General features: G+C 43.7%; 1 protein-coding gene across 1 annotated transcript in view; it reads left to right on the top strand.

Annotated features, from left to right (window-relative positions):
• LOC138299758 (NEDD4-binding protein 1-like) overlaps nt 1–16,474 on the top strand; it is a 253,504-nt gene that overhangs the window by 89,761 nt on the left and 147,269 nt on the right. The window contains exon 2 of the mRNA XM_069238295.1: nt 5,292–7,150. Within this exon, the coding sequence (XP_069094396.1) occupies nt 5,292–7,150 (1,859 nt within the window). The remainder of the gene's footprint in view (nt 1–5,291; nt 7,151–16,474) is intronic.

Here is a 16,474-nt window from a genome sequence, read left to right on the forward strand (position 1 = left end):
GACCCACTTATTGACAACCTCACTAATCAGATTGAGCTATGGATCTCTTTGTCCTTATCCCTTGCCGGGTGAGTTGCCATCATCAAGATGGAGGTACTCCCACACCTTCTATATTTGTTTTTAAACGTTTCTGTTGTCCTTACCAAGCACTTCTTTGATGCAGTGCGAAGCCTACTGATGCAATTGATTTTGGCGGGTCGTCGCCCTTGAGTGCGCTGGAGTACACTAATGCTTCTGATCGAGCAAGGTGGGTTTGGCGTTACCAACGTCTATCATTACTATCTGGTGACCCAGATACATTTTGCATATTACTGGTACCATCCTGACAATAGGATCCAATACCTTAAACCGGAGCGATTGCAAACTACTACAGCATCTCTTCCGGTCGTGCTAGCCCTTGGACTACCGAGAACTCCAGCCGAAAAACAGACACTCCCTATGTCCTGCTGGGAATGGACCAAATTGCTCCGATATTTTGGCCATGATTCCCTTTACTAACCACACATCCCCCTAGCCAATAACCCATGACTCTCGCTCACTTGTTAACAGTTGACACAGACGTGGTCCGCACAGTGGCAAGTGTAACTGAAGACCATGAATCCTTTACTCTGGACAGATTTGTTCTACACAGATTGTTCAGTACTCAATGTACTACATTGCCAGCATACCCAGCGGAGCCTAAGGAATTCCCTTATTGTCCCTGATCATTGCAGCCCCTGACTCCACACACTTAATGTCGCGCTTATACCACTCTTCACTGGAACTTCGACCTAGTGAAATCTAGGATTGCATGGGAGAGGGACTTGGAATGCACAGTACCTGATAAAACTTGGTACTTATGCTGCACGGTCCACTTCAAGTTCCTACACCACGCATACGTCACCCCTCCTGCCCTTGCCGAGTTAGACCCTGAACGATTTCACTGTTGTCCTAAGTGCACTGCTGAACATGCTGATTTTTCACACCTAACTTGGTCGTGTCATATCATCTCTACATATTGGAGAGCAATTTTCACTACCCTAATCCTGCATGATCGACCTGGAGATTACACCCCCCCCAATTCAGGCCTTGCTAGGCTACGTCAAGCTCTTGCCGCAGTCGATTTGATGCTTCACTGCAGTAGCTTTGCTGTTAGCCAAACAACAAATTGCCCTGCACTGGGGAATCCCAAGAGGTGGCCTGGCCACGCAGTCTTGTCCACTGTAACACCACCAGCAAAATCTATGCCTCTTTGCCACCCCGACGTCCGTCCTAAGGACATTTGGCAATCCCTGAGGTCATATCTTCTAATACAGGTTCAACAACCCCCAAACCGCAGACAATCCTGACACCCATATGCAGGACTGTAACTCACTACTGTCACCTGATGGCACGCATCGCATCACTGAATTAACCGGACCTAGCAGCCCACCCTGACTTTCTCATTTCTTCAAAACCTGCACTTAGCGATGTACCCGTTTGACTTGTCGTAACTAAAATTGTTCATGATTACTAGTTGCCTTGTTTAATCTTGCTGTTATTCTCTCTTGTTAAAAAAGTGGAAAGTAAAGTTATAAAAAAAAAAAGCCACTGCCAGCCACCTTGAATATCCTGATACATCTCCTTTGTGGTGAGACATTGCATAAGCACCTCCCTGTGATGGTACTGACTTGAACCTTTACTAGATCCTGTCTTTCGTTTCCCCTCTTCTCTAACTTCTGGGAGTTTAGTACAGGTATGCCCAACGAGTACAGGTTCATCCATCTCTGGCCCTTGACCTGCCAGTTCCCCAGTAATGCAGGAGAAACACTAAGTTGAACCTGTAAAGTGTACTTTTTTTGCCACCGTCTACCTTAGTTGTCTCTGCTTCAGGGACTGTGGATGGTGCTCTAAGTCAATCAGTATCAAGAATTGGCATGTGTTAAACCGCCTTGTCTAAGACAACCTTTCACTGGCAATAAGCAGCAAGGTTAAGAGTTTAGATATGGCTATATGGGGCCTTGCTTAATCTGTACTCGTCACTCTGTTGCTAGCAGTGTCTGTAATCTCCGTACCTTCAATACCATTCTGTACATAACCATATTAAGTACATCACCAAATTAAAACACCCCCATAAAGCATGCCAGACTCGGACGTTTGGTGACGATGATTTTAACAGTTAGTTTCACAAAGCCTTACGCTCTCTCTCAGGACATATTTACATATTTACCCAGGCTCATTAGGCATTATCACTTGAGACTTGATGGATACACCTAGCAGTAACAGTGTTTTGTCTAATTAACCTTGTTAGTGCTGCCTGCAAAACGTTTGCTCCACATGGGGACCCTGGACATGAAGCAGGTTCTAGTTAGGGAACAAAAAACAATGGGCCAGATGTATCATCACGGCCCTTTGCGATTCGGAAATAGCGATTTTTAAGAAATCGCTACTTGCGACTCGCAAAGTGCCATGTGTCACATTTGCGAATCGGTAATAGCGATTTCTTACAAATCGCAAATGCTATTACGGAATCGCAAATTGCGATACCGGCCCCATTCACAGCTATGGGCCTGTTGGCACATGGTTACCACCAAGTTCAACTTGGTGGTAATTAGAGATTCCTAAATGCCAAAATCGCATTTAGGAATTGCTTCATACATGTGCTAAGAAATCGCAAATAAGGAATCCTTATTTGCGATTTCTAATTTAGAGAAAACAGGGTCGCTATTTTAGCGATTCCTTAAAATTGCGTTCTGAATGTATTTCATACATTCTGAAATGGCATTTTGCATTCGCAATCGGGCATTCGCACCGTTTGCAAATTCAAAATGCCTTCATACATCTGGCCCAATATCACTATAAATGCAGGATGTTTTAAAGATAAATTGTTTCTGGTTCAAGCACTCATACTCTGAAGCATAAAATAACTGCATGCCACATAAAACATCTAAAGTTAATCGGCTACAATAATGGCCTGCTTAGGGCTACACTTGTGGTACACGTTCGAGTAACGCTACTGTCTTCTTGGTAAATTCTAGCACAAAGAGTACTTGTTTGTCCTAGATCTGGACAGAGAGACATTGGAACAAATGTTCGAAGGCCTAGGTGAGACTGCTTATCTCACCCCGAGGGTAGGTGTTTCCATGCATAGGCAACTTCACTTGAAATGTTAAGCAAATTACCCATGCACATTACAGTAAGCATGATACTTGTCTCTCTTTATGCAAGAAATAAACCTAAGGCCAAACAGAGCTCCCTTTTATGCAAAGATAGGAAATGAGGTGGAACAAATACCATTCTTCATTAAATATAGCAACAATATCAGAAGTCACTCCATTTTACCAAATAGTTTGTTGGAGCAAGTGAGCTACCCCTCGTCACCACACAAAGAAAAGTCATAGTACCTGTAATAACCATCCTTCCCAAATATGACACACCCAGTGTGAGGCCACTATGCGAGTCCACTATGCCTCTGCGTCAAATACCCCAGAGTCCATGCAAGTCCACTATGCCTCTGCGTCAAATACCCCAGAGTCCATTGGAAATGCGCCTACCTTTCTTGATCACTTAGACTGTTATGACAAGTGTCTTCTTCACACTCCATAGAAACTGCAGTAGCCTCTTGTCACCAAATTATGTGTCAGAGCAAGGAAATTACCCCTTTTCACCAAATACTACTCTAATATCAAGTACTCTGGGAGTATTTTTCATTATGATTTCCCAGACCTGCTATTCATGCTGTTGTAATGGAGTGCTTATGTAAAGTTCAAAGATGAGCAGTTTGGAGTGAGGCCTCCAGTTATTTTCTATTTGCAGAGGTAAAAGTGACCCTTCAAATAAGCAATGTTTTTTTTTGGTTTAACTTTTTACTGTTCACCATTTAAGATATCAACTGTCAAAAGCTATTTTACCACACCTTCCTCTGTCTCAATAAATTAAGAAAGAGAGTTAGTAAATATTCTTTAAACTTCCTCATTTTGCTTTATTTTTCAGAAATTACCTAATGAGGCGTGTCCAGCCTAGGCTCAGAATGGCTGGCTCCATGCTTCGTTTTGAGGGTAGTCCTATAAAATACATTTACATACACGTATATTGAATCTAACTGTACCTCTCCTACCTATCCAAAACTCTGGCATGGATACAGTGCTCCTGGCATGACGTTGGATGTGTCTCGTCTAATGAAATGGCTAATTGTAAATGGTTTGGGAGTTGTGATTCTTTAGTATCTGAGTATGAGAACGCACTGTCTACTATGCTTCTATCCCGTGTCCAGGTAATAATACATATCACTCTTACATCTTCCCACTCTGAATATGTAATTCTAGAATTTCATGTAGCTTTAGCAACCTCTGGCTGTTTGTGGTATTGTAGATCATTCTGTATAATAGGTGTATTTCCTTGTATGTGCATGTTCTCTCTCAGTCTCTTTCGTTATCTCCTGTGAAAATGAACTTTGGCTCTCCTAAAAGCATTAGAACACCTGAGGTACTTCTAATGGGATGTGTTGTTCCTGTAGCCAGGGGAAACTGCTGTCACTCAACATGCAGACTATTGGTCATCTTTTGATGGAGTGCACTATCTCTAAAGTAGGAGATCTCTACTATCACCTGAGTGTCTCATTTACATGGGCAGTTCCCAATGGACTGCTATAATGTGACTTTTCTCACATCTGTCATTAGTCTGACCCTAATTTACATTACTAACTTAAGTTTGAGTGCTTAGACCCTACAGACTTGCAATTTCCTTATTACTGAGTTGCTTCTGGCTTGTGATTGATTCATCTGACTCCAGAAAGGGATTCTATAACAGCCATCCCTTGCCAAAAAATGTCATGTGTCCTTAAGATTGAATTGGCATTTATACTTTGACTTCATTACAGTTTGGTTCAGCTTAAAGACAATGGGCCTGATTATGACCTTGGCGAATGGGATACTCCGTCACAAACGTGACGGATATCCCGCCTGCCATTTTACAAGTTCCATAGGATATAATGGAACTTGTAATACGGCGAATAGCCGTCAAATGTTTGTCAGAATATCCCATCCTCCAAGGTCATAATCAGGCCCAATGTTTCTTCTTTTTGGAACTGGGGACTTCGGAAGAAGAGGGCCAAGAATTGGCTGGACCTAAAGAGTGAGCTTCAGATCAACATCCAAGCGTTTTTTCCTGTGTCCACTAAAGCAGGTTAGAGAGACATTTTTAGAGTTGGGGGGGGGAGAGGACTTGTAGTGTTCCTCACATTATTCGATAACTGTAGATGGCATTGCCATGTTTCAGCCTTATCATAATGTCCAAAATATATTGCCGTACTAACAATGCTATTTATGTTGCAGATTTACATCAAGGGCCTTTGCACTCCGGAAATTGACTTTGTCATGTCCTATCCAAAAGACCTGCATTGCATCTTCCTTGGGTCCGAAGGACTATTCCTGAAAGGCCTAGTCTGGGCCACCTGCGCCAGCATATCTGTGGTTGCCCACGGTTCAGTGAAGATCTTGGGCCTAGCTGAGTCTGTGGTAATGGCCCAGAGCCTCATCCAAGAGTTTGTTGACCGCTATCTGAAGAATCCCCATCTGCTTGAGGAGCATGAAATGTCTGTTAAGCGAAGGTTTAAACAGCTAGTAGAGACTCACCATGATAAGCACAGCATGGACCTTCTGATCCTGCCTAGCGCTGTCAAGGAGGTGCTTCTGGATCTGGTACAGGGTCTGTGTGCCACGGCATGCAGACTGGGCTCTGAAACACTTTTCATTGGTGGGAGTGGCAACTGGAAAGTACCCGAAAACCATACTCCCAAGAAGCCTCAGATGCCAGGCGATGGACTTGTCTTAAACAGCAAAAGGGATAGCACAACCCGATCCCCCGATAGGCTGGATAGCTTTGTTGGCAACCTGGATATGAAAAACCCAGCCAGGTTTGAGGACACAGTTGACCAACCACAACCAAGGCAGGTGTTGCGCAAGAGAGCTTCAAGACCCATTCCTGAACTCAACCCCAGCATCTCTGATGTCTTGGAGCCACACCTGAACACTCCGGAGGGTCATCACTTAAAAACAAGGGCAGGCAGAGATGAAGAGAGCATACAGGCACAAAAAGATTCAAACTATTTGGAAGACAGTTTTCCTGTGAGGCAAAGACCTAGTTCATTAGTTAGCCATGGGGACAGTATAGTAGTGGGTGGTGACACTGCACAGCCCTTTAACTTATTGGAACATCCTTGGAGTTCTAGCACTAACAGAAAGAAAGAAAGTGATTGTAAGAATGATCTGGGAAAGGAAGATCCGGATAGTGTCATCCTGTCCTCTGGCACGGAGAAAGAGTTCAACATGATGGTCAACTTCTTCCAGACCATGGGTTATCCAGAGGAGACAATCAGAAGGGTGTTGTCCACGGAAGGGTTCCAAGAACCGTCGCAAATCCTTGACCGCTTGCAGGCAGATCAAGAGTGCCACACACCCAGAGGCCCGACCAAGCAAGATCTCTGCAATAAACTTGGAGAAGCAGAACACAAAACACCTGTGGCATCCTCCTCAACTACTGCAGATGAATTCCCCACCGAAGAGGAGTACATTTTGGAAGTGATCAAGTCAGCAGCTAAGAACTGTGGCTACTCCCCCAGTGAGATCACAGAAATCCAGGAGGGAGCCCCAATGGCAAACTTATTGATCAAGTTAAACCAGAGAAAGGAAGAAAAAAGTAGCTCCAAGTTAACCATGGTTTCATCTTCCTCTGTTCTGCATGAAGATGATACAGATCTTCAACAAGAGCTCTTCACACCTCCTGATTGTGGCAGCCCACAACTGAGGAAGAACCACGAGGCTCAGTGTGAGAGCAGACCCTATGGCTCACTAGAAGGAGAGCCCAAACTTAACACCACTGGCCATTTAAACATCAGTAAGAAACCAAACCAAGAGGAGTCGGGACCTGGGCCTTTTTACCCTGAGTTTGTTTGTCCTTCTCCCAAAACGCCATTAGAAGATATTGTCCCTGGAGGACCCACACCAGAAGCAATGGGTGCAGAAGGTACTGTTGGGGTTCCACCATCTGGGGGAAAAGATGTTTTTTCTCTTGTAACTGGCACACAGCGATTCAAAGAAGTAATGGAGAAACCATTCCAACTGAATCTGAAGAATGAGCCTGGAAAGGACCACCTGCGGCATATCATCATCGATGGTAGCAATGTTGCCATGATGTAAGTACAAATGAACAATTGTGAATATGTGCAAAGATAACACTTATAAGTGCACAATTGCTGCACAAGCTTTCATTTAGTCAGTGGAGCTCAGTCCTAGTGTTTGGCACCTCCTGCTAATTTAGTATTGGAATTCGCACACAGCTTTGCCTGTGCACCTGCATCCTGTACTATAGCAAGGTAGCAGCCTCTGCTATTCTTGGATTCGGACATGCTTAGATATCCATTAGTTTTCCTTTGTCCGAGTCCTCTCCAACATTTCCAGTACTGTGACCCACATACAGCTCCTCCAGTACACCACAGTCATCACATTAAGCTAACTTGTTTTAACATTAATGATCCACACCCAATTGTGCCAATCAGTCATAATTTCATTAGACACAAAGGTGCGTATTGTGCCTGTAGGTTTGGTTGAATGTTGTGAGCACACCTACATTAAACATAAACAACAAAGAAATACCAACCAAATCCCCTTCAGGGTAGTGTAGCCAGTAACGGAAACTGTAACAATGACCAATCAACGCTGCAGTCTGATGAGTAAATGCTCATATATGAGCAATAAAGTCTATTTTCTTGCTATGAGGTTTGTCTAGGGATGAAACATAGAATTGGCCAAAAGGTTCAAGAACAAGATGAGAAGAAAACATACTGCTTCCCTATCTTTTATGAACTCTTATGGCTTGGGTCAGAATTGCCCACCTCCTTAAATGCAAATATCTCATATACAGATTAGCACAAATCACAGAAAGCACCCTTTCTCAGAAAAGTTATGACTTTCTGCCAAATTTAGGGAAATTCCATTCAGCTGCTTTTCTGTATCAGAGAGCAAATTTCCAAAGGGAATTAACATGGAAAATCAGTGTTTTGGAACCCCTCTTTTTCTTGTTCTCAGCTTGTCTGATTGATTCAAAACTTTCCATGAAGGACTTAAGTTGGATGAACTTTTCTTTTGGAACGTTTTGTGCAGATTTCTGAAAAGGGCACTATAGTTATTAGTAAAACAAAAAACGTTCTTCCTACAGTAACTCTGACCTAACAGCCGCCAATGTGTAATTCACACCCCCTCGCCCCACTGAAGCGACCAAAGGTTACAGGGACGTTCTAGTTAGGAAATAAAATGTAAAAAAAAAAAAACCTTAGGAATTCACTGAAAAAAACAAAGGTTACATGGATGTTATAGTTAGGTGCAGATTTTACACACACAAACCCATAGAAATTCAGCCGTTATAGTTATCCCAAGTAAATATAACTTGCACCCCCGCCATGCAGAGTTTCCTCATCAATAATTTCACTGCAAATGTTGCAATAATATTAGTGATGCACACCAGTTTTGAAAATTTTGCGAAGATTCGTCAAATGTCGCAAAATAAAAATGCTTTTCCTGTGCAGACTAGGTTTTAATAATACCAACCTAGTGTATTTCATTACTACTAGGTATTTATAGTTAGGTCTGCTTTTCCAAAGAAAAAGCTTTTTTTGGTTTGCTAATAACTTTGATACCATTTGATGAATCTTCACAAAAGTTTCCAAAAATAATGTTCATTCACCTCAGCTACTTCCTGGAAAGTTTTGGGGTGATTTGTCAATTGGGGGCAGAGAAAAAGGGGGCTCCCAAAACGCTAAATCCCCATGCATTTTCCATAGACTTCTTTAGGCAAGGCTGCAGTAAATGCTGCTGAATGAAATTACACCAAATTCGACAGGAAGCTACGTCTTGGTCCGCAGATTGTGCTTTTTTGTGATTTGGTGTAAATATGTTGAGTAGTTTTTGAGAAATTAAGGTTGAAACAGAATTGATTATCTGATCGGATGCGTTAGTGAGACTCTTGAGAGCGGCATTTTGAAAATAGGGCATTCTGATTGGCCCAAAGAGCTTTATTTTTCTCTTAGGCTATCTCACTCCTGCGAGAGTCCGACTCGAGTGAGAGTGCTCTGATTGGCTGCTAGCAACATGTAAAAAAATGTTGTTGACAGCCATTACTGTACTGTGGGACGTAGTCCCCAGTCCTGAAGTTAAAAAAAACAATATATATATAGTTATATTTCTCCACAAGTCACTACATAGCAACAGAAGCCAAGGTTTCTCAGCCTCTCGCCGCAAGAATGATGCCGGCACCATCAATCAATTTGAAAGGTATCCTCTTTTATTCCATAATGTGAAGTACACAGTGCAGAAATAATTATCCAAACACTAATGGCAACGTGTTTCGGAATAAGCCTTCGACTGGCCAGAGTTGTGTGATATGTCAGTGTATTTAAACCATGTGATCATCCAGCATACACCAATTAAAAAACACTTTCCGTTTCGTATCGTTTCATGATGTCACCATCTATTTCATCCTCTACATTAAGACTTTTGGTAAGTTTTGATATTGCCTACTGATGGTAATTTAATGCTATTTCTTTATATATAATGCTAAACTCTCTGTTTATAAAGCTTTTCTTTCTTTATATACTTAAGTTTTGACCATGTCTCTATTTCTATTTTTCGTTTATTCAAGGCCTTATAGAGTTTACATATTTAAGGTAAAATACATCTTCCTATGTAAACTTACGGCCCTAGAACATGGTAAACAGATTATATTATCATTTTCAGTATCTTAGTAACCACATTATACTATTAATCTATTTTATTTTATCAGTAGACTAACCAAATTAACCCATGTTGGATTCAAATATATATTAGGCCACGTGGGCATGTAAGGACATAAACACAAAAATCACTAATAAATGTGATAATTTTGTCAATTCTCTTACTTCTTCTTCCATTTGGTAGCAAAAACATTCTTGCTGCCTCTACATGCTTTACATTTTCCACATTTAAAAAAGCTCTTTTGTTTTGATAACCAACCTTCTTGTTTAGTTTTCATACTCAAGTTGGTCTGAACTAGCATGTCTCTCAGAGACTTGGATTTACGATAGGTGATTGGAGGATAGGGTGAAATTCTCCTTCCAATGATAGGAATTAGATTTAATCAGATGCCAGTGTTTCGTGATCATTCTCTTGATATTGGCTGACTCAGAATTGTAAGTGGTAATCAGCCTTACATCCTATTCATCACTAGAAACCTTGGCTCTCTGGGTAAAGAGATCCCATCTGTTTCGAGTGCTGACTCTCTCCTTGGCAGCCTTTAACACATGTCAGGGATAGCCTCTCGCTCTGAATTTTCCTAGCATGGTTCTCTCTTCCTTCTCAAATGCTTCCATATTGCTACAGTTGCGCTTTGCTCTAATGAGTTCCCGAGAGGGGATACTCCACTTAAGATTAGTGGGATGATGACTGCCCCCATGTAATAAACTATTACCTGCGGTTGTTATATGAAAAAGGGTGATATGAGCATACTTTACCACCCTTTATCTCCACATGCACATACAAAAAATCCTTTTCAGTGCTGTGTATCTGGTGTGTGAATACCATATTCAGCTCATTATGCGAGTTGTGTTTTAGGAATCTTTGCAACTGGCTCTTTGGACCATCCCATATTACAAAAAGATCATCAATGTACCTGGTCCAAAATATTATATGCCTAGTCCATCCAGTATTCTTTTCTGTCCAAACATGTTGCTCCTCCCACCACCCCATAAAAATACCTGCAAATCTTGAAGCAAAGCAACTTCCCATTGCCGTACCGGTAACCTGTCTGAACCATTGATCATTAAATAGAAAAAAGTTGTTCTCCAGACAAAATTTTAACATGTCCAAAAGCATCATAGTGTTATCATATAAAAAGATAGCCTTGTCCTGAAGGAAAACCCGACATGCTCCAATCCCCAATGCGTGATCAATACATGTGTACAAAGAGACCACATCAATGGTTACATAATGGGTCAGCAAAGGCAGCCTTTTAGAACCCACTTCTATGTATTTAGACTTCTATTTGTTGGCATATGTTCTGAATTTACCTTCTTATTGTAGAGACAGTGCTGATTTTATCACTAAGGTTGAGGCGATACCTTGGCACCCTACGTACCTTATGTGAGTATATATATATATATATATTTATATATATATATATTTATATAGGCCCCACATGGAGGACCCAGCGGGACCCTTCCTGGGGCCACTAAGAAAATAAATTGACACACAATGCTGCAATCCTGAGAGACTCCCGCAGCAGGATCGGAAAAAAACCTGGCGATTGGGTTGAAGTTATTTACTGTAAGTCCTGTGGAGTCCCACACCGGGGATTAAGGGAGGTGGACCACCTCACTAAACCTGTGGAGCCCACGCCCGTGGCCAAAAACAATGTTTAAGGGAGGGGAGCACGGCCCCTTCCCCAACCCATCAGAGCCCCATGGGAGCCTACGTCCACGGCCAAACATATTATAAATTGGGGGCAGGGGAGGTGGGGTGGGTGGAATGCATAGCACCTTTCCCCGAGCCATCGGAAGCCCCGGGGAATGCAACCCCGTGGCCAGAGTCGTTAAAGAAGGGAGGGGAGCCACACTGTGCCCCCTTCCCGAGCCATGACATGACCTGGGGCTGAAATTGTTGAAAATAAGGAAGGAAGCTACTCAGCCCTCCTCCCGGAGCCTCTAAAGGCCCAAGGGAGTCCACCCCAGGGCCGATTATTTGAAGAGAGTGGGGGATCGGTTTCCCTGCCCGCACTAGCAGGGAAACCTGTGTTTGCTGTTGCTTGCAATAGCATTTTCAAAACTCCTGCCTAGCAGGAGCAAATGCGAAGTCCACACCCAGCTAGCAGCAGCTTTGAAAATGCTCCGACCCGCTGGAAGCTGGACTTTTCACCTGTTTCCCTGCCCTCCGTGATGTGCACAGGTAAACAGATAAAAATATTGCTCCTGACCGCAGGAAGGAGAAATCGAAGCTGCTCCATGCAGACCGGAGCAATGCCGGCTCCAGCTTATGTGGGGAGCTGGCTGGAGCAGCAGGGGGGGCCTTGGGGCCCCCCTTGGCCTGAAAGACAATATGGTAGGTGCCCTGGGTGGGTACCAGGGCACCCACCTTTAACGGTGGCAGGCCCCAGGCGATGGGGTCCCCATGGCTCCCTGTCCGCAAAAATCACATTAGACCTCAGGAGATGGGGTCCCTGGGGCTGAAATCACCTTAGGGAGAAGGGCCATGTTTGCCCGCTCCAATCTATTGAAAGGAGTAGCCCTGGGGATGGGCTCCCGAAGGCCTAACAAGGCTCGGGAAGGGAACCATGCACCCTCCATCCCCTCCAATAAAAAAGAATGGCTCAAGGCTTAAGAAATCTCAGGAAGGGGGGGGACCACGTGTCCCTTCTGTCCTTCATTAAAAAAACAACGGCCTCAGGAGATGGGGTCCCCTGGGCCTAATAGGCTTGAGGTGGGGGGCGCTGTCTCTTTCCCCTTTATTTTAAATAGTGTCCCTGGGGAATAGGGTCCCCAGGGCCTAATAAGGCTTGGGGGAGTGGGCCACGCAGCCCCCTCACCTTCAAAATAAATAAGGCCCTGGGGGAAGGGGGTCACAAGACCTAATGAGACTTGTGGAGGGGGGCCAAATACTTACTTCTACTTTTCGGAAGAAACTATAACTCGTGCCATAAAGTAACTTTAGGCCACGCGTTACAGTTTCTTCACATAAGTAGAACTATGACTGCTAATTTTCTGTGGTTAAAATATCAACCTAACTATGTCGTCAATGTAATCTTTGGTTTTCTCAGTTAATATATATCTGATAGATACCTTTGTATTTCCCTCAGGTGTCCGATTAGATCGGGATATTTTACGTGAGCAGTACCCTTATGTGCCGTTAAGTGGCGTCGATTGGCTCCGTGCCTGTCGTCATCCTCGCCGGAAATGACATTGTGGTTCCTATATAGGAGCCACCCCTGCGAGCTGATGTTGGTTCTTTTTTTCTTCGCTAGCTAGCGCTGATCCGAAGAGAGCTACCCCTCAGTCATTTTATGGCTGGCTTTTTTCTACCTTTTGTCAATACATTTTTTAGTTTTCAACTCCAGGTGCATCGAGGATGCCGTCGAAGAAGTGTCAGGTACACTTCCAGGCTGGCACATATATCTAGAGAAGGTGGTAGCCAAGTCCAACTCCTGACCACCATAGATTGTTACACAACCCCGACGTCTGACATTGCTACCTCAGGGCACGCTCCTGGTGACTGCCACCTACCCCCACACCCACGCACCCCCCATACATAATCATACTTCTATGTACATCCTTCTTGTCCCAGGGCACACAGTCCAGGGATGTGGAATTCCTATCGCCCGACGCCCGGGACATCTTGTTTGGGTTCAAGGGCAACAAGTTTTTATGTTTACTTTGTCCTTGGGACAAGTAGGCCCAACCCTCTGCAGCACAAACCCTTTGGCTGCCTGTTTACAGAGAGTGGAACTCTCTGCAGTTGAGGTAATGTGTTTCCGAAAGATAATGCTGTTCAAACTTGTATTTATGGTTCATTATTTGAAAGCCTTCATTATTAGGGTGAGTGCTGTAAATAAATGTTTTAAGGTCACACTTCACTACTGACGTTGGTTCCAGTACAAAAAAATAAAAGGTGTATACACATGTTTGAAAAGTTTAGGCTATGAGGCTAAGTATAATGCTCCCAGAATGCTCTCTGATTAGACGCAAATGAAGTGTCATTTAGTAAAATGTGTTGATGCATGCTAGTATTTCCCAAAAATCTTTCTAATGGAAAATCAGTGTAACCATTTTCAACACGAATATGGGAAGCATGAAAATAAACAAACACTGACAAAGCCAACTGGTCTGACATTTCTATAAGTCTTTTAGTTTCATCAATGCGTGTCTTGTTTTGACATGGCTTTTGTAACACTTTATTGTTGTGGGAGCTACCAGGCCCTCAACATTGTAACAAACACTGGCAAAAACCCCCCAAAAAGTTTTTGAACTCTAAAAGCACATGTTGCCACCAGTGGCATAACAAAGGCCCGCAGCCGCCCTCCAGGGGGCCCCTTCAGCACAGCACCTGCCCTGAGTGAGTCTGGAGAGGGGGCTCCTCCATGTTCTTTGCAAAGGAGCACCCTCCAGTTTCTTTACGTCACTGATTGCCACTGTAGTTCCTGACACTGAATAAAACTACTTTGTGTGCCAATATGCTCCTTGTGGAAGAGCAGAATGCGACCACTCACAGTAAAGCTAGCCGAAAGAGAGAGAAATAGAAGTTTAATAAAAACAAAATGTCTTTGTTAACACCAGACCTAATTAGGGACCAAGACCCACATGTAGGTAGCTTTTTGCATGTCGCAAACAGCGACTTTCGCTGTTTGCAACGTGCAAAAAGCACATTGCGATGCACACACCCAGTTTTGCGATTCAGTAACCTGGTTACCGAATCGTAAAACGGGGTTGTGACTCGCAATTAGGAAGGGGTGTTCCCTTCTTAATTGCGACTCGCAGTGCAATGTAGGATTGTTTTGTGACCGCGGGCGCAAACCAATCGCAGTTTGCACCCATTTCAAATGGGTGCTAACACTTTCGCAAAAGGGAAGGGGTCCCCATGGGACCCTTTTCCCGTTGTGAATGTCACTGTAAACATTTTTTCAGAGCAGGCAGTGGTCCTGCGGACCACTGCCTGCTCTGAAAAAATGAAACGAAAGCGTTTCATTTTTCGTTTTTGTAATGCATCTCGTTTTCCTTTAAGGAAGCAGTCACAGACATGGTGGTCTGCTGTCTCCAGCAGGCCACCATCCCTGTGAGGGCTGCTATTCGCAAGGGGGTCGCAAATTGCGACCCACCTCATGATTATTCACTAGGTGGGCATTTGCGAAGCCCTTGCGAATCACAGATGGGGTCAGGGACACCATCCTACATTCGGATTTGCGACTCGCAATTTGCGAGTCGCAAATCTGAACCTACCTACATGTGGCCCAAAATTCTTAAAGAAAGTCACAAAAGTGCACCCATGGTATATGTCGTACCCCTATAAAATATCTACTTGTCCAGGGGACAGGTTGCTTCTCAAATCTACTTGTCCTGTAAAAAGATCTACTTGTCCCTTTGGTGCCATGTAGTGTGGCGACAAATTATGGCAGCAATCTCATTATGTAAGAGCTCTGATAATAGCCTCTCTGATTATGCCAGGGCTACTACCATAGTAGGGCTTGAATACTTGCAGTTTCAATCCCTACTGTATCAATTTCCTTATTTTGCCACCTTTCTTCAGATCTGCATACTGGGGCTGGAGGAAGCAGTAAGCAATAGTTCCAGGGCTGGAATGCCTTTGAGTCTGCAAACCTACTAACCTGCATGTTTTAAAGATTTTCACCAGCTTCTCTCTAATATTTTCCCATAATAAGAAAGGTTGGACATTTACTCTTGACAATGGCAGAATTAGATCTTCTTCCAGGGTTGGGAAGAAAGTGGCAGGAGGGAAAATGAACTTGCAAATGCTCAATAGATTTTCACATGAGAAAATCTACACATGCGTATTTACCCATGCTAAAATACAGTTCACAAATATTTTATAGGGGTACGACATATACCATGGGTGCACTTTTGTGACTTTCTTTAAGAATTTTGGGCCACATGTAGGTAGGTTCAGATTTGCGACTCGCAAATTGCGAGTCGCAAATCCGAATGTAGGATGGTGTCCCTGACCCCATCTGTGATTCGCAAGGGCTTCGCAAATGCCCACCTAGTGAATAATCATGAGGTGGGTCGCAATTTGCGACCCCCTTGCGAATAGCAGCCCTCACAGGGATGGTGGCCTGCTGGAGACAGCAGACCACCATGTCTGTGACTGCTTCCTTAAAGGAAAACGAGATGCATTACAAAAACGAAAAATGAAACGCTTTCGTTTCATTTTTTCAGAGCAGGCAGTGGTCCGCAGGACCACTGCCTGCTCTGAAAAAATGTTTACAGTGACATTCACAACGGGAAAAGGGTCCCATGGGGACCCCTTCCCTTTTGCGAAAGTGTTAGCACCCATTTGAAATGGGTGCAAACTGCGATTGGTTTGCGCCCGCGGTCACAAAACAATCCTACATTGCACTGCGAGTCGCAATTAAGAAGGGAACACCCCTTCCTAATTGCGAGTCACAACCCCGTTTTACGATTCGGTAACCAGGTTACTGAATCGCAAAACTGGGTGTGTGCATCGCAATGTGCTTTTTGCACGTTGCAAACAGCGAAAGTCGCTGTTTGCGACATGCAAAAAGCTACCTACATGTGGGTCTTGGTCCCTAATTAGGTCTGGTGTTAACAAAGACATTTTGTTTTTATTAAACTTCTATTTCTCTCTCTTTCGGCTAGCTTTACTGTGAGTGGTCGCATTCTGCTCTTCCACAAGGAGCATATTGGCACACAAAGTAGTTTTATTCAGTGTCAGGAACTACAGTGGCAATCAGTGACGTAAAGAAACTG

Source organism: Pleurodeles waltl, chromosome 6 (assembly GCF_031143425.1).
Source record: "Pleurodeles waltl isolate 20211129_DDA chromosome 6, aPleWal1.hap1.20221129, whole genome shotgun sequence".
In the NCBI taxonomy this organism is placed as follows: Eukaryota; Metazoa; Chordata; class Amphibia; order Caudata; family Salamandridae; genus Pleurodeles; species Pleurodeles waltl.